We start from the raw sequence: 18909 nt of genomic DNA, 5'->3' as shown, positions 1-18909 counted from the left end.
AACTATACACTGGGAAATGACTCTGAGCAAGCTAGTAAATGGCCACGATTTTTTTACTAAAAATTCTTAGATGGTCGAGCGACACGTCTGGGACATTCGGCGTGGAATGACCCTTGATAAGATGATTGGAAGGCTCAGCGTTAAAGGGACTAAAGAGAAACACTAAATCAGCTTTGACTAATAAAGTACACTTTCAAACCTTTATTTTCGTTAATTTCGTGGTAATAGGCCCATTGTTACAAGAGAAAATGAACGGCGAAGTTCCATTATTGAAATTTTGCGCCGAAACCCAAGCACCAGTGCGTCAATGTGACGTCACGGATTTCAAATCAGCTTCTCGTATTTGGGTCACCTGCGGCTCAGTAAAAGTTCTCGAAACTTTGCCAAGTTCAGTCTTTGGCTCAATTAGAATACAACGTGGCTCATCTCTACCGATTAAAAAAGAAAATTAACTAGGCTCGAGCAGACTCCACTAACATTCATGACGTCACGGCGAGCGGGTGCGGGAACTTTATGGCGTCGTCGCCACCCGTCTTTCGTGCTTTGCGTCCTTTCTTGCTTAGCAGGCCTCTTCTCACACGGTAAGAGTGACTTTTTTTTCTGGTTGCGTGGATGGGTAATTTACTAATGCAGCTCGAGCTATTTTGTTCCTTAGTGTCCCTTTGATGTCGCTGCCCACGTTCGACGCGCGCCGAAACCATAGGAGTCGAGCGCTGTTGCATTTGTGCGAAACCGTATAGGGGCAATACGATCTCCCCACTTCCGCAGTCGTTCCGTTACCGTCAGTAACGGTACCTCCGAGTCACTGACGGCGCCTATGCAGCGGGAAAGGCTCCGCGAATCCCAGCGGCCAGTGAGGCAGAGCACGGGGCATGGCGAACGAGTCTCAGTGGCTGCCGGACGCGCCCGTGGTCGAAGTTGGCGGCCAGCGTCAGTGGGTGCTGGCGTGGTGGACACAGCTGCTGTACGCGCTGCTCTTCGGCTCAGTGGTGGCCGTCGCGGTGGTCGGCAACGCTCTGGTCGTGTGGGCCGTGCTAGCGCACCGCAGCATGCGCACCACGACCAACTGCTTCCTGGTGAACCTGTCGCTGGCGGACGCGATGACGGCCACCTTCAACGCCGTATTTAACCTGGTGTACATGCTGGAAAGCCACTGGGCCTTCGGGCTGCCCTACTGCGTCTTCAGCAACTTCCTGGCCAACCTGACCCTCGCTTCATCGTCCTTCACCATAACCGCCATGAGCGTTGACAGGTGGGTGGGCGCCTTCAAATGTGCGTCGCTGTCACAGCTGCGTTGAATGTATTGGTCTTGGTAATTCAGTCTTAACTACAGCGCGACAGGAAGACAATGTACAGAAATGAAGGGAACGCACAGAGCACAAATAAAATTCAGTTAAGAGTAAAAAGGGCTGCGTTCACTTCGTTTCTGTCCCGGTTGCACTTCTGCCGCGCTGCGGTTAGCAATGAATCAACGTCAACTACAGCCCGACTTTAAGTTCTTACGTCGATTTTTGCAAGCCTTTTTGATAAATGCTTTTTTTGCGTGCGCTTATTGATCTTCTGTGTTTCACAACACATAAATTAGAGAGGAAGGCAAGACAACTGTACAATATGGTGTTTCATGCTGCACTTTCATGTTGTCTTGCTTTCTATACTTCATTAGGGTTTTAGCACGGCACGCGAACATGGCGCATCTTTTTTTTGTCCGTGTTCTGAACCATTAATGATAATACAAGTCATGATAGTGTCACGACATTACCGCGAGCGTCCCACAATATATTAAAATTAAATTATGCGGTTTTAAGGGCCAAAACTACGATATGACTATGAGGCACACCGTAGTAGGGGACTCCGGATTCATTTTGACCACCTGAGGTTCTTTAACGTGCACCTAAATCTAAGTACACGGGTATTTTCGCATTTCGCCCCTATCGAAGTGCGGCCGCCGTGGCGGGGATTTCATCCCGCGACCTTGTGCTTAGCAGCCCAATACCACAGCCACTAAGCAACCGCGGCGGGTTCCCAGAATATATCGGTCAGGGGTATTGACATTCGCAGTGCACTGTGAAACGCTATCACCCGCATGCACCCCCATTTCGCGACCTCTATATATATATCTGGAGTTCTAGAAAGAGAACAAAGGGAGATAATTGGGAGGCACATTTATCGTTGGGGGGGGGGGGGGGGACACTGAGAACGTGGCAAATTCGCACAAATAATGAGAAACTCAACTAGAGGGTTCTCTTTATTTGGTCGAACTTTACCGCACATATTACGAAGTTCCAGTGATAGGTGAAAGAGGCGTTAGCTCTACCGAAGTCCACATCGCTTCGCGGCTTCGCTCTGTTTTGTCTCGCAATATCGTGCTCGTGCTAGCTGTACCCTGAAGCCTGACTCGCACAGTATTCATCCGCCCCATCCCTTCACCATCATGGCACCGGCGTCCGTCAGCAGCGAGCATTTGTTCTCCAGTTTCTCCTCAAAAATGAGACGCCAGTGCGAATGACTCTTAGCGCTTATGTCCTCTCACGTCTCTCTTTTCATAGCTTGAGTGGTCGTATGGAAATAAAAAAAATGAGTTGACTATACACTATGGCATAACGAGAGCACTAGCGTTTCTTTAATGCGAAGGGGATTGGCGGGGCAGGGCGTTGTACACTTATGCGAGCTAGGATGCCCATTAGAGGTCACTCCGCAAATCGAAACGTGCATGCTTGCGCACACAAGTGACCTGAGTGAGCTAAGTAAAGAGGGAAGCCACGGAGTCGAAAACCGGAACAGAACAGACCTGTCCAGTTCTCCACTATATGTAACGTTCAAGCTTTTCATGCTGAGTATGCGAATTCCGAGTACGCCGGGGGAAATCCGGCTGCGATATATTGCAGGCCCACTGATAACGCCAGATGAACAAACGCTAACCTTTCGCACCTTTGTCGTTGCGAGAAGCGTTACGAGGATTGACGAGGCCCACGCTCTAGAATTCCACTTCAAAATATGTCGTGCGCGGTCACCAGCGACTGTCTCTGTATCCGCTGCATGGAGAAGAGTGGTAAAAAAAAATACGCAGGTCAAACGCACACGTTGGAAGTAATGCGAAGCGAAGCTTTAGTGAAGCGTTTAATTAAGAGCTACACAACCATATGCGATGCATGCAATATTATTTATTTCCATCCTATGAAATGTTCAACCACATGCGATGTTTAAGCATCGCCACAGGCCCTAACTTTATTCTTATGCTATGTTGATGTTTATGCACTGCGCCGTTAACAAGCTACGCCGAAACGCAAACATCAATTCAGACGTATGCACAATGTGAGACGTCGACGCAGGGACGTCATGAGGACGAAAGCAATATATGACACTCGTCGAGGGAAGAATCGTGATGGCAGGTGTATGTGCAGAGACACATATAAAATGCATTTAGACATTATATACTCCTTGTGCCACAGTTGCACACACACATTCTTGAGGATGGGCCAACAACGGGCCCATATTCAGTGGCACATACTGAATGGCCCAAGAATGGTGAACTCCTAATATAAGAAAAAAAAAAAAAAACCTCGAAGACGCCATAGAATATCATGCGCGATATATATTGAGAGGTTTTGTGCTTTAGAGGTACTTGCGAGCTGACATTATATGTATAGGTTATATGTCGTAATTTATTGTTTTATTGCGCAGACCGCCGGAGCACTCATTGAAATCCTTTGTCGGTCAACATTCGATGCTATGCGTTCGAAGATACACACACGGCACGCGAGAACGGGTGAAGTAGGCAAGAAAGCAAGGAAAGTGCTGGTTTCTTCCTCGCAGCCGCTGTCCAAGAAACGCGACTTGTTGAAGTAGGCAGTCTGGTTTCTCGGACTACGTGGTACCTAACTACACTGTCGCTCATGCGCCCGCCGACACGGTTGCGTGCGCTGCCTAAACGTAAAGAAACACAAACAAACAGAAAAGTAAACAAGCAAAACAATAATAAAAAGGATGGGGGCGAATTGCAAAAACGCCCGTGTACCGTACATTGGGTGGTCAGAATTATTCCGGAGAACCTCCCCTCCCCCCCCCCCCCCCCCTCCCCTCCCCTACGGCCTGCTTCATGATCAGATCGTATTTTTGGCACGTAAACCTAAAAAATATATTGTTATTAAAAAGCAAAAGAATTGATGCATGAATCTACCAGCCAGCCAGCCAGCCAGCCAGCCGGCCAGCCGGTCGGTCGGTTTGTCCGTCCGTCCGTCCGTCCGTCCGTCTGTCTGTCTGTCCGTCCATCCGTCCGTCCGTCCGTCCGTCCGTCCGTCCGTCTGCCCGTCCGTCCGTCCGTCCGTCCGTCCGTCCGTCATCCGCCCGCCATCCGCCAAAGAAACCGGCCAATAAGAACCCGTTCTTGCGCAAGAACAGATTTATCAATATCGGCCTTCAATAGACGGCGCCAGGAATGGATTACACAACGCTGCAAGTTATTCTAGGGGAAAGGCCATAGTGATAAACCTGCCTTCTTTTGCCGCCGAAAATTATTTTTGCGTACTTCGCTTGGCTTACACCGTTTTCAAACTGCGGGAATCTGGTGTGTCATACAGAATGGTCTTGATGAACTTTAATTTTCTAGCTCTTGTTCACGTGTGTGCTTGCCGACGTCACTTGATGCGCACGTTCCGGATGTTGTTGTCGTTGTGTGAATGTGGTTACCCATTTTGGTATAACTGCAGTATACCGAAAGCCAAATCGCGGCAAATAAGGGTTGTCGTTAGTGCTGAAATCATAGTTACAACATTTTGTTCAATAAATATCTACGTAAGTTAGTAATACTAATCGATATCTCCTGAAATCTAGTCAACCTTGTTTCTTATAACTGCGTGGTTTTGTTACACTCCCCGCTGAATAAACCACTATTAACTGCCAGACAATATGACAAACGCGCATTTTCTCTTTTTTACGAATACCATTCGCTTTAGCGCCTCTTTCCCACACGCAGGGCGTGCGATTTGATCGAATGCATGGAACACTGTCAGTAATCCCTCTGGCGTCGCGTGCTATACGTATCCCGCATGGGCGCCGCTGGAGCAAGTGAGCGCGGTCTTTATTGGGCAATCTTCAAACACTAAAAGTATATGGTGGTCGGTGGCCTTTCCCACTGGTGTTTTCTTAATACTCCAACACACAATCCGCTCCCGCCGTTCAACTGTCGAAGTCACGCTATGTTCGAACCACGACCTTTCGAAACGACAACAAGAGCCGTAAGAAAGGAAATAATATACCACTAGTGCCTCGGTGAGCGATCTTTCTTAATTCTGTGTTCCGGCTAATATTGCGATGCGAAATCCAGAAAGAGCCGTCACGTGGCTTCGTTTCTTGGAGAGAAAAGAGAAAAAAAGGGAGCCGAGATTACGCTCAGCAGAATGAAGCGAAACCCTCACTATGGTTGACATGAAAACAAATCGACGTTCTCTTTGATGCTGGCAGGCTCGCTTACTACCGTTCTATATATATATATATATATATATATATATATATATATATATATATTCTGGTCATATTTTAAACTGATGTTGCTCGAGTTCTCGTCGCATTTCTTTTCACATTTAGATAAATAAACGAATACTGTCTTTTGAAACTTCTTTTGTGCAGTGCTTCTGAGCGTATAGTGGTGTGCGCTGTTGTTGTTCCAAGGCGAAACCTTTATTTAGCCACCAGAAACCGGCTTTGTTTTTCGAAAAAACAATGGCGACGTGCTACGAGCAGCACGGGGACCCCGGCCTTGGGAATCTAGTTAGGAGATCCTCGGACTTGGCTATTATAACAGAGGAGGGCAAAATTGGAGGGGAGTAGGGAGACAGGGCGGGAACGCGCTTGCTTAGTGCCAGCTCCTGCATTGGACCTTATGCCAGCTCACGTTTCACCAGTTCACTTGCCCTTGTTTAAAACTTCGAGTCAGCATCAACAGCATTTTCTGTCGGTTCGACTTTTCGATGTCCGATTCAGTTCTTTCCCTTCACTACTGTAAGTGCTAAGTTTTAGAAGAGATCTAAAGCAACTTCAGAAAAGCAAAGAAGCCAAGAGGAGGAGTTCAGATGCCCGAATTATGATGCATTTTTTTTTTCATACGATGGGGGGTAACAATGCTAGAGCATTGAAAATGACCTGTCAGTCTGAAAGTTCGGAGCGATATGCTAGCGTGGCTAGTGGTGGAAGAATTCGCATTGCAATACATTTATCGGTTCTTCAGAATGTCGCGATAGCCACAGTGCACAGGTGATGATTATACTGTACATACAACCATACATACATACAATCATACATACATACAATCATACATACATACATACATACATACATACATACATACAATCATACATACATACATACATACATACATACATACATACATACATACATACATACATACATACATACATACATACACACACACACACATACATACATACATACATACATACATACATACATACATACATACATACATACATACATGTGGCTGGTAAGGCTACGAGTGCGGCGAAGACTTGGAGGAAAAGGTTCAGTGGCCGGACGTGTTACCCAGCACCTACACCAGAAATGTTACAAGGCGTGAGGCGTTTATTCAGAAGGCTCGGCGCTAAAGCCCTGGATGGGGCGAGGCCGGCAGACCAAAAACAAAGTCCTCGTCTTCCTTCTTTTCTACCGCTCCTTCCCTTCGTCTTGGTATGTACAAACGCGCCGTTACAATATTTACACGGGAAGCAATATAAAAGTGACAAAGACGTCTTTGGACATTGTTCAATTAATGAAAACACGCTCGCCGTTACTTTATCGCATATTTACAACGCCATCTGTAGTACTTTTTGTTTCATTTAAAACGGCTGTGAGTTCTATCCCTTCTCACGTGTCCTCATTAAATTCTCAACAAATGATCAACTTTTGAAACCTCTCACCAGGAAAGACAAGCAAAACCATGCGTACATATGCATTTGTAGAGCATTCCAAGTACTAAAGCTGCATAGCTACAACAATAACATTCATTGCAACGTATGCGACAGCAAAGCAAAAAAAAAAAAAAAAAAAAGAGATGGAGAAGAAAAATGATATGAGGGGCCTCCTGTCACGTACTTGACATATCTGCAGTCACCACACGATTGTTTGTTTGCTAACAAAAATAATAATCAAAAAGAAAGATAATGCTTTCTTCAAGGGTATTATGAGAACCGAACTTACGATCAAAGCTCGTACTATGCCGCGCGGCCGGTATTCGTGGTACACTCACTAGTGCAAGAGAGAGAGAGAGAGAGAGAGAAAGAGAGGGAGAGAGAATTTATTAGAAAGGCAGAGAGGTCATACAAAGCTTTAAGAAAGCTTTGAGGCAGTAGTAATCATGGTAGTTCAGCTTTCATGGTGCTGGTAATGAAGCAGTAGCGACGCTATGACATTTCCCGAGGTCGGCTTTGGCCAGACGCGGTGAAACTTGCATGCTTTTGGGGAAAGATGCATTTCTTCAAACACACACGAAGGCAGGTTCGCCGACGTGTCTTCGTGTGACTCCGTTTTAATAAAAAAAAAAAGACGATACAAGATCGCAGGAAGTGATTGGTTGCGGCGTCGTACGCGCACACGCTAAGGGCGTATGCGCATACTTTCGTATTTTCTTACTTAGCGGAATATATTACCGTCCGCATTGCCATGAGGGAAGATTGCAAAAACGCTCGTGTGCCTTGCTTTGAGTGCACGTCAAAGAACCCAAGGTGTTCAAAATTAATACAGAGACTCTCCTCTACGGCGTCCCTCATAAACCACTATGCAGTTTCTGGACCTTAAGCCCCAGGCTTTAATGTGTGACTATTAGCGCAATAACACACGCGTCAGCGAATTCACCGCTAATTTCCGTTCTTTCCTTGCCTCCTCTCTCTCCCTGTCGTCTTTGTGTTTCCCATTCCCCCGGTGTAGGGTAGCCAACCGGACGTTATTCTGGTTAACCTCCCTGCCTTTCTCTTTCCTGCTCCTCCCTTATTATGGACATGAAGTCAGTCAGGAGTTATCACCCTGTCTTTTCCGCCCTTCGACTGAAATACGACGTAAATTTCCCATACGGCATCCAGCCTCATCAACAACTGCGAAGCTAGCAGCGATTATAGTACCATTGCCATGCACGCAAGAGAAGTTTCGCATCGAATATGGCCATCCTTGAGGACTCGCACGCTTCTCTTAGGAGGTGAAATGAAGTTTCTGTCGTTCATTAGCTTCTCGCATCCACGCTCTCTAATTCGCCACTGCCGGATGCAAACCATTATGCTTACACATCTTTGGATCGCCGTAATGAGTGCGCGCCAAGGAGCACGTCACTAACAAAGGGATCGAGAAATTATCCATTGTTCGAAAGCCTCGGACACTCAATAGGTATAAGGCTCTAAGGTACTGAGGCATTGAGGGAAGCGTTGGGCGCCGTTCAATCAGCGGACGAATTCATGGAGTCTGTTCACTCTCAGTAATTGGGCGCACGGTTGTTTGGTTTCGCCCACGCGGACACTAATGACACTCTAAGAGGAGCACATGTTACGCGCGAAATAGCTTTCAGAATCCGGCCCTTTTTTAGCTGACGCCAGCAGAGCTACGCCTTATAAAACGCAGCATGGTGCTTTAGTGAGGAGTCTACTAGTTGTCCGGAATAAATCTGCGTACGATTACAACAACAGAGATATCGACAGTACGTTGTACAAGTGGTGGAAATTGTACCTCCCCATCAAGGTATTTTTTCTTGGTGAATGACTGTCGCGTAACCGGTGAAGCGCAAGTGTGATGATCAGACGGACGAGGAACGAGGTGGAGCTGAATTCAGAAAATCGAGCTGCGTTAAACTACGGCTGTAGTCGCACCAACAGGTGCTGCTGTCACTGGTGCAGGAATGCATGCCTCCTACGGCGAGGAGTTACGGTGGAAGTTCAAGCACGATTATCATGGCTATAGGCATGTACCGGGTGCGGTATAATGTGGATTCTTATGAACGGGATCCGACAATGCACGAGCCATGCACCTGATGCTATCCACGCTGTCATGCAGTAGTAAGTCATGTTGCTGTTAGTGACCGCCCACCGTACACTGTCTGAATCGCTACGTGATGAGCAGTCTCACGTGCTGCATTCGTTGCGGTAGTTGTTTAGTTGATCTGTATTTGTCTGTTGCTCGCATAACTGGTGATCAGCGTGACGTAAGCAAAACCTTATTCGACATTGACCGAAACAGAAAGGTGAGGTCTCACGATGAATGTTTAGCAATACAGGGTGTGTAATGGAAGTTTTATTTTTTAGGTAGAACAGCTTCTCTCTTTTTCCTCATTTTTTTCTTTTCTTTTGCAGATGCAGTGTTGCCACGAGTAAAGCGCAAACTGAAATAGAAACAATATGCGCCAAGTCGAACCGTTTGAACTACTTAGCGAAATGGCACATGTAGCAGAAGCTCCATACCCTCCACTTGACAACAACGTTTGCCATTGTCAGTACCAGGTGCAGTGGAACCAGCTGCGAGGAACACTGCGTGCACAACGCATGTGGCCAGTACCATGATACCACGGATACCATGACACCATGGAGCTTGATGACAAAGTGCATCGTCGACCCCGGGTTCTGAAAGCTTTGAACACTTCACTTTTTCCTTTGTAATGTCCTTTAATGTACCAAACGGTGCGAAGCAACATGCGCACACCTTCGTCGGACGCGTTCAATGAAAGCCGATGTACGAGGCCTATCTCAACAAAAGTTCATGCAGTGAAACAGAAAAAAAAGAAAAGAAAAGAAATGTAGAGGGTGTAGTGGCTCCGCTCTCTCCATTCGAAATAACCCGGTTGACCTTTAGTACGAGCCGGACTGCTGCATGACAAGGCAGAATTTAAAAAAAGGGAATTCTGGGGTTTTACGTGCCAAATCATTATATAATTATAAGGCACGCCGTAGTGGAGGACTCCGGATTAATTTTGACCACCTGGGATTCTTTAACGTGCACCCAATGCACCGTACACAGGCATTTTTGCATTTCACCCCCATCGACATGCGGCTGCCGCGGCAGGAAATCGATCCCGCGTCCTCGGGCTCAGCAGCGCAACACCAAAGCCACTACGCCACCATGGCGGTATGCAGATTTTTATGTATGCCCTTCTTGAGCAACCCATTCTTAGTATTTGTAGAAATGTAGATCGACGAACAGACGTAACAAAGGATCATTATCAAATTTCTTGTGTAACTCGGCAAAAATGGTGTAGAAATTCATCAAATGTTGCAAAAAGACCCATGGAAAGGACGCCTTAAAAAAAGAAAGAAGAATTGTAATCTAGTAAGTTCAGCGTTTTGGGGATGCCCGTGAAGATCCCGAAGAAAGATCAGGACGCCCCTCCACGAGGAGGAGGGGCATCGTGAACATCGATTGTGCGTTGTTACGGGCCGGGGTTTGGTGAACCTTCAACAGCGTCTGCTTGGAGCTCGAACCAGGTTGACCATCGGAGAGTGTCCGGCAGGGAAGGCGAGACGACGTAAAAACAAGCACCAGAAGTTTCATACATGGTTACGGGCGAGCGGTGTGCTCCAAAGAAAACATACAAGAAACGTTCAGCGTGCATGAACCTGCACGCTAGGGCAAAGCAAAAGTGTTCTCCACGTGGCTGCTGGCTGACTTTCTTATACCCTCCACCATCCGGGCACTCTCCCCCTCTCCTCTCCCCCATTGCAGGACAGGGCAAACCAGCCGAAGTAGAGATGGTGGGTGACAGTAACGGGGTGAACGTCCTCAGCGGGGGATGAGAGGGGTTGCAAGGCGGCACGACAAGTTTCGTCTCTGACCATCGCGACGGACACGTCTGTTCATGTTGACGAGCGAGATCGTTAGGCACGCCGATTACCGTGCGTTTGCACGTGGTCCGGGCATAGCCGCTCTATTCGAATCGTATAACAGCATCTTCTCTTGGGCTCAGTGACCACCCAACGACTGTTAAAATGATAGCGGAAGTACTTGGTATGGGCAAGTCATCCGTTCACCGGATTTTGACTGAAAATTTTGAAATGAAAAAGGTTTGCGCATAGATAGCGCCGAAACTGATGACTCCCGAGCAAAAGTTGCGCCTAGAAGAATGCCGCATTGATTGAAAAATCACCAGCCCTTCCGCTGTCGAGAAAAGGGGGGTAAGCGAAGTATGTCGTGCGTGTATCGGACCTTCATGGTGATTTCCTTTCTCTCGTTCTCTCTCTCTTTCTTTCTCTTTCTTGCTTTCTCTCTCTCTCTTTCTCTATTTCTTTTTGTACTTGGTATGGCCCATTAAGCTTGGACCCTTTCTGAACTACCATCAGGATCGGCCCACTTTTCAGCGTGACACCACCACAACCGCCGACACGTGTAAACCTATAAAGCTTCGCTTAAATCTTAAGAAGACAGACATAAATTCTTGCAAAGAGTCGTCACCGGCGACGAAACTTCGATTTACAAATACGACATCGAGCTGAAGTCAAAGAGTAAGTGATGGAAAAAGAACAATGGGCCAAAGCCAAAAAGAAAGTAAAATAGAAAAAGAAATCACCGACGAATATGATTCTCTCTAATGCGACATTTGAGCGCAGTTGTTAAGGTGTTTTTAGTTCGCGTTATATTGAGGCAAATAATTTGAATCTGAATGGCAGGGTGCTATCGGCGGCGGCGCTGAGCTTGTGCTCATGCAGCTTGTTTAGCAGCAGCGGCAGACGAAGCACTTCCACCAGTTGCGCGGCTCATTGTTCTGAAAGAAAGAACACGGGTGTGCGTGGCTCGCGCGGAGCACATTCTCTAGCGGAGGCGGCGCAGGCGAAGTAGCGCATGTGAAGTGGGTCGCTGCCGTGGAGCATGTCTCGTGCGGCCCTCCCCTTTCCTCCTCACCCTTTCGCCATACTCTCATCCTCCGCTTTCTGCCTCATGATTGCGCTGCGCCCTTCCTCGCGCTCTCTTCAGTATCGCCGTCTTTCATCCCCCGCTGCTCTCCGCGTTCGCTCTTTTATACTTCGCTGTGCTCATTCGCTCGGTTACTCCGAGGGACGCCGAGGACGCTCAACGCCGGAACGGGTGCCTAAGAGCTGCGCTCTGAAAGAAGAGAAGCGTGGAAGACTAAATCAACAATTAAAGTCATGTTTTAGAGAACTTCTTGGGCATGTCGGTGGGGTCTATTAAATATTGTTTTGGGCGCTAAATGAGACATACGAAAGAACATATGTAGTTGGCACTTTGTGTGTGTCCTTCCTTTTGTATGCCCCCATCTAGCGCCCCATGACAATGTTTAGTAAAGTCATGTTGGTGGTGTTTTTTAACTGTCAAGGAATTTTACTCCACGAATGTGTAACTGGAGGTAAAACTGTCAATGTAGCTTTCTACATGGCGGTCCCGAAGCGTCTGAAAGATCGTTTGCGCCGCGTGTGATCAAATTGTCGAAAGATGCTGCACGAAGATGATACATTTGTGCACTCTGCATTGATAGTGCGTGAGGTATCGGGACGCAATCCCATCACTGCGCTGGAACGCCATCTGCGACTTTTTTGTTTTTTTGTTCCCCAAATGCAAGCTGGGTATCCGGGGGGAGACTGGGGGGGGGGGGGAGGCGGAGGTATTTCAGGGATGTGATGACAATTCAAAAGGAAACAACATCGCCGCTGAAGCGCTTAGCAGAAGAGGACTTCTAATGGTGCTTCCAGCAATGATAGAAAAGGAGGAACCAGTGAAGTGTCTTATGTGGAGTACTTCAAAGGTGACCACATTGATGTATCCGAAAGTCACCGTATCTTCAGACTCAGGTCCTGTATTATCGGATAGGCATCCACATATAGCTATTCCTTAATGCTCGTGTTGCTACATTCCAAAGCTTTATTGACACCTCCAGAACTCCTGAAAGTTACGGCCCATGCATCGCTCATCATGGTACGGCCACAAGGCTGTCACCTCAGTGAACAATTCCAGAACAGACGACGTATCGGTGGTTTTAAACTCGATAATGTCTCGGCTGGACGTCTGCATGGAAAAGAAGGGGATTATTCCAGTACTACATGTCGGGCAGGTAGGCAAAATCGCTTCGTAGCCGTTGGTTTTCGATGCAGAAATCCTATTAACTCACTGATCATAGCTGCCAACACTGTTACGTATGTGAGTAAGTGCTCCGTATGTGAGTAGTATGCGAGCTATGACTCCAGATATACCGTACGAAGCTAGACGCATATGGGTAGAGAGAAATCCCCAGGAGCACCATAAAATAGGTGAACAGTAGTACTGAGAATGGGGCACACGGATTTCAACCTAGACTTATTGTTATGCAGGCGGCCGCATTCCGTCACTTACACGACATATAAGAATTAGAATCTTGCAATTCAGGAAATCTATAAATGACTCGAGTGCTCCAAACGAGGGAATATCAGTTTATGTCGTGCGGCTGGTGGAGTAAGGCACGACACCGACGCAGGCGTTGACGGCAAAATGAGGCGTTGTGCGCGAACACACACACTAGTGTTCCTGCTGAGCAGATGTTTGCGTACTGGCGCATACACAGGTCTGAGCGGAACGGACGCTAAGTCTATGAAATCCTTTGTTTGGGCGCTGATAAACCCCGATATTTCTGTGTCGACTCGTGCACCGTCGAGCTGCGATGGTTGCAACGCCGCTGGCGGCGCTCCTCATCCAGCCAGCGTTGTGAGACTCCTTCAGCGCAACGCTGAACGTTGCTATCGCTTCGAGTGCTTCGCCTTCGGGCGAAACTACCATTTTAAAATAATTCGTTGCGCTGCAACGAGTACCTAATTAGTTACGATTGGATTCCCTGTTCTAAGAATATGCAGTTGTGTGGAATCCCGCAGATACTATATTATATTGTTTCTTTAGTAGAGAACACATTGTATAGGTCAACAAACATGCACTTTTCTATAGACATGTGCGCTGTAAAGGCGGGTGTAGCTGTGGCGAGGTGTGCTGTGCTGTGCAGTGTGCACTGTATGCTGTGCAGGTACTTCGCCATCGTGCGACCCCTGTGCGGCCGTCCCCGGCGTCGCCGATCCGTGGTAACGTTGTGCGCCGTGTGGTCGGGCTCGGCTCTGCTGTCGCTGCCCACGCTGCTCTATTCTCGCACGCGGTCGTACCGCTACGGGGACCACAGCGTGCGTACCGTCTGCCTTCTTGTGTGGCCCGACGGCCGCCTGCATGGCTCTTTCGCCGACTACGTGTGAGTCTATTCGCTCTCTCTCTCTCTCTCTCGCGCGCGCACGCACGCACGCACGCACGCACACACACACACACACACACACACACACACACACCACACACACACACACACACACACACACACACACACACACACACACACACACACACACACACACACACGCACACACACACACACACACACACACACACACACACACACACACACACACACACACACACACACACACACACACACACACACACACACACACACACACACACACACACACACACACACACACACACACACACACACACACACACACACACACACACACACACACACACACACACACACACACACACACACACACACACACACACACACACACACGCACACGCACACGCACACGCACACGCCACACGCACACACACACACACACACACACACACACACACACACACACACACACACACACACGCTCTATACCCACCACGGTAGCTTAGTGGCTATGGCATTGTGCTCTGAGTACGAGGTCGCAGGTTCAATCTCGTCCGCCGTGGCCGCATTCCGATGGCGGCGGAATGCAAAACCTCTAGTGTACCGTGTTGTGTGTGCACATTAAAGAAGCCCAGGTGGTCAAAATGTATCGAGAGTCCCACCCCAGGTGGTCAAAATTAATCCGGAGCCATCCACTACGGCGTGCCTCATAATCAGAACTGGTTTTGGCACGTAAAACCCCAGAAAGAAGAAGTCCCCCACCACGCTGTGCCTCATAACCACACAGCGCAGTTTCAGGGCGTTAAACCTCCATTCTTTTTAACGCACGCATGCCGTAGAGAATAGCCTATGCAGACACATTATACAGATGATGGTCTGTATTGCAGCTCGTCAAGAAAGCACCGCTTTGTTGTGTTTAGTGACTGATTGTGACTGTGTGTACGATATATCAAATTTCACTCGGGGTGTTTTAATACTTTAACGAGGGTCGAGTGGGTTGGGGTGGAAGGGGGGGGGGGGGAGGGTTCTTGAAAGAACGTGGAATAATTCGCACGTGTGCGGCGCAACCACTTTTACGGCTATTTTTGAGGGGCTTTGCTTCTAAATAGGTAGAAAAAGCGCAACAGCGTCTCTCTTGACCGGTGCGCCTTTAAGAGCAACATGCAGTCCTCTATACATCCGTAGACGAGATAAACGTCAGTGGTTAAGGCTCTGTCATGCGGCTTTATGTCGAGTCCGGATGCGGCCTCTTTGGCCTGGGAATCTTTTAGGCGCATAGCACATCGGGCTGATTGCGAAAACGAGCAGTGTCGGCTCTTCCTCGTGCACTACGACCTGGTCCTGACCTCACGTGTGCGGGCGCGAGCGCTATTACGTGTAGGGAGATATGCACTGCAAGGATATATGCGTGCTGGTGGTGGTGAATTAAATGACTATTTTGTGCTTATACCTTGTTACATGCGTGGGATTTATTGTGACGTAATCAGCCTATTTTATGTGCCCTGCAGGACGACGAAATGCTCTCCCATCTCCAATTATCCCTGTCTTGCGACGGTCGACTCCGCTCTATGCCGGAAAATTTCCCAGTATCTCCTCGCACCTCCTATCTTTATGCCAGACTCAGTGGCACTTTTCTTCTTTTGGCACCCATTCTCTGTCATTAACAGACCACGCCTATCAGCTCTACGCACAAACATGGCCTGCCTCGCTCCCCATTCTTTCCCTGATTTCAACCACCTACCGCGTTTGCTATCTAATCGATACATCCATAATCATCGTCTTTCGGCTATCATTTTATTGTTACATTGCTCCTTCCGCGTTCCTTACCTTATTCCCAAGTATCGGCAAATTTCTGACACAATTTGCAGTTAAGCTGACAGAAAGAAGTTTTTTTCATTTCAGTTCATGGAAAAGATTAACTGATCTAAGCTCACGAACTGTCCAATGAGATGTTATCAACAAGCTGCACCGACGATGGTAATAAATTAACTGGTTAGTTCATGTTATACCAGCTGTATTCACTTGTCCGAGTGGCATCCTGGCGCGATCGCAGCTCTTGCAGATCAAAACCTGCGCTGGGCGAAATAAATTTTGAGATAATTATTTACTGCACGGTGGCGAAGCCGATGTTCCATATTATGATTACTGGGTTAGCAGCTGCTCATTAGGCGATAAAGGGAGACTTGATTATTGAATGTCAGTACCGATTTAAAGGCGAGACCCTTGAATGCACGGTTCCAAGTAACGTACCAGAAAGCTACACTGATTGTACGGAATAGCAGCGTCGTTCACTTGATCAATGGCCAAGAGGACAGCGGTGGACATAATTCTCAGTTACATACAAGTTACCTCAGTTATTTACAAGCATGCACCGGGGTGATCGGACGCGCATCATAACTTAAGCGGCAAAGTACATGCGTCAGCAAGCCATCCATTGCCGTATCAGACAATTAGCTCGAGCTTTTGGGAAGACACACGTACGACAGACGGTTGTGATGTTACTTTACTTCGCTTTGTGCATTACTGGTTTTTACTTGAGTTGTTACAATTTTTCTGCTTCTCATCTGTCTGTTTTTCTGCCTTCCGTCTTCATTAATTTTTGTTTTTCAAATAGCTCTTTCACTCCCTTGTACGAATTTGTCGCAGCACTTGTCCGTCTCACTTAATTTCTAAACGACGTTTAAAGTTCTCTATCTACACTCACGATTATGAATCACCAGTTTGCTCTATCAGCCACCCTGCTAAGATATAACACAACGCATGGCGTTAAAGTTGAGTGCGTATAGCCACTGCAACTTTTAATAACCTACCTTCATATAAAATAACAAACATACGTCCAGTCCTGTCTCCTCCAGTGGCGTATTTTCTTTTTCTTGTTTTTCCACACGAATAAATAAAATCCACAGTTTAGGACCTTCACAATTTATACATTTCGCTCCTGTAGCATCCTTTTGAGAAGCGCTGACCCCTTCAGCAGCTTCTCGTCGAAGAGCAGTCGTCTCCATTGACTTCATATTTAAAACAGCGCCAAAAAACACGGACAAGAGAGAACACGGGACGAGCGCTGTTTCTTGGACAGCGTTCGTCCCGTGTTCTCCCTTGTCCGTGTTTTTTGGCGCTGTTTTAAATATGAATGATCCGTACCAACTAGCTCGCACCCAAACCCTTCTTCTCCATTGACCATCCTCGTATATTAGGCCTATTTTCTTCTGCATCTTCAGGAGGCGTTAACGAAGTGTCGAACTGCAGAAAATTTCTATGTACCATATTTTCTCGCATATAACCCGCACCAAAAATTGGAAAAAGTTGTTTAAAAAGTGGGGGTGCGGGTTATCTGCGAATATTCGGGAAGGGAGGGGGTGAGGGTCGGCTTCACGGCAACGCACGGCCTGTCATGCAGAGTCCGCATTGTCCACATGCCTTTGGACATCGACGTGTGTGAAGCCAATGAGAGGCCAACACAGGTTATAGCCAGATCCACATCCATAGTCTGGCCAGTGGATGGACGACAGTCTTTACGCCCTCACACCGACAGTACGCGTGCGGAGGCCAGGTATTGAACTACTGTGCCAGTGGATCGTAGATGCGTGGGAGGCGATCCCGGCCGATATGGTGCGCAAAAGCTTCAAAAAATTTGCCATAAGCAACAGCTTAGATAGTTCCGCAGACGATTACGTCTTTGAGAGCGGCGATGAAGCCTCGGATGACAGCGGTGAATTGGATGACAGCACTGACAACGTTGCGGCGATCGTTTTTAAATAAATTTGTTTAGAAAACGAAATGATGACTGCGCGTAGTTGTAACTTCCTAGTCCGAATTTTTTCGGATAAGCGTGCGGGTTATACGCGAGGTTATTTTTTTCTTCTTTTTCTTGAAGTTCGAAGTTGAGGGTGCGAATTATATGCAAGGGCAGGTTATATACGCGAAAATACGGTATGTATGTATGTATGTATGTATGTATGTATGTATGTATGTATGTATGTATGTATGTATGTATGTATGTATGTATGTATGTATGTACGTACGTACGTACGTATGTATGTATGTATGTATGTATGTATGTATGTATGTATGTACGTATGTACGTATGTATGTATATATGTATGTACGTATGTTTGTATGTATGTATGTATGTATGTATGTATGTATGTATGTATGTATGTATGTATGTATGTATGTATGTATGTATGTATATGTATGTATGTATGTATGTATATGTATGCATGTATGTATGTACGTACGTACGTATGTATGTATGTATGTATGTATGTATGTATGTATGTATGTATTTATGCATGTATGTATGTATGTATGTATGTATGTATGTATGTATGTATGTATGTATGTATGTATGTATGTATGTATGTATGTATGTATGTATGTATGTATGCATGTATGCATGCACGTATGTATGTATGTATGTATGTATGTATGTATGTATGTATGTATGTATGTATGTATGTATGTATGTATGTATGTATGTATGTATGTATGTATGTATGTATGTATGTATGTATGTTTACATTCTGATGCACAGTTGCCGTCTTCTCTCAGCACATGAGATCCGTTGCTTGAAGCACAAGGTGTTTCCTCACTTTAATCGATTCATTTGGTAAGTACACGCTTACACAGTTTTCATCTGTCTTCAGGAGTGGTGTCACCTTCTTTAAGATCCCAAAGTAATTCCCTGTGATAGTTGCATTTGCGCGAAGAGTCACTCATCATGTACACCC

At 46.9% G+C, this 18909-nt stretch overlaps 1 protein-coding gene across 1 annotated transcript in view; it reads left to right on the top strand.

The window, feature by feature from the left end:
• The first annotated feature begins 830 nt into the window (after nt 1-830).
• LOC119434648 (tachykinin-like peptides receptor 86C) overlaps nt 831-18909 on the top strand; it is a 63434-nt gene continuing 45355 nt past the window's right edge. Inside the window, exons 1-2 of the mRNA XM_037701749.2 lie at nt 831-1252; nt 13979-14194. Coding sequence (XP_037557677.1) covers nt 873-1252; nt 13979-14194 — 596 coding nt within the window. The 5' untranslated portion in view covers nt 831-872. The remainder of the gene's footprint in view (nt 1253-13978; nt 14195-18909) is intronic.

This window comes from Dermacentor silvarum, chromosome 1 (genome assembly GCF_013339745.2).
Source record: "Dermacentor silvarum isolate Dsil-2018 chromosome 1, BIME_Dsil_1.4, whole genome shotgun sequence".
Lineage (NCBI taxonomy): Eukaryota > Metazoa > Arthropoda > Arachnida > Ixodida > Ixodidae > Dermacentor > Dermacentor silvarum.
Note: the sequence above shows the minus strand (reverse complement) of the source record. Positions and strands in the feature narration are given on the sequence as shown.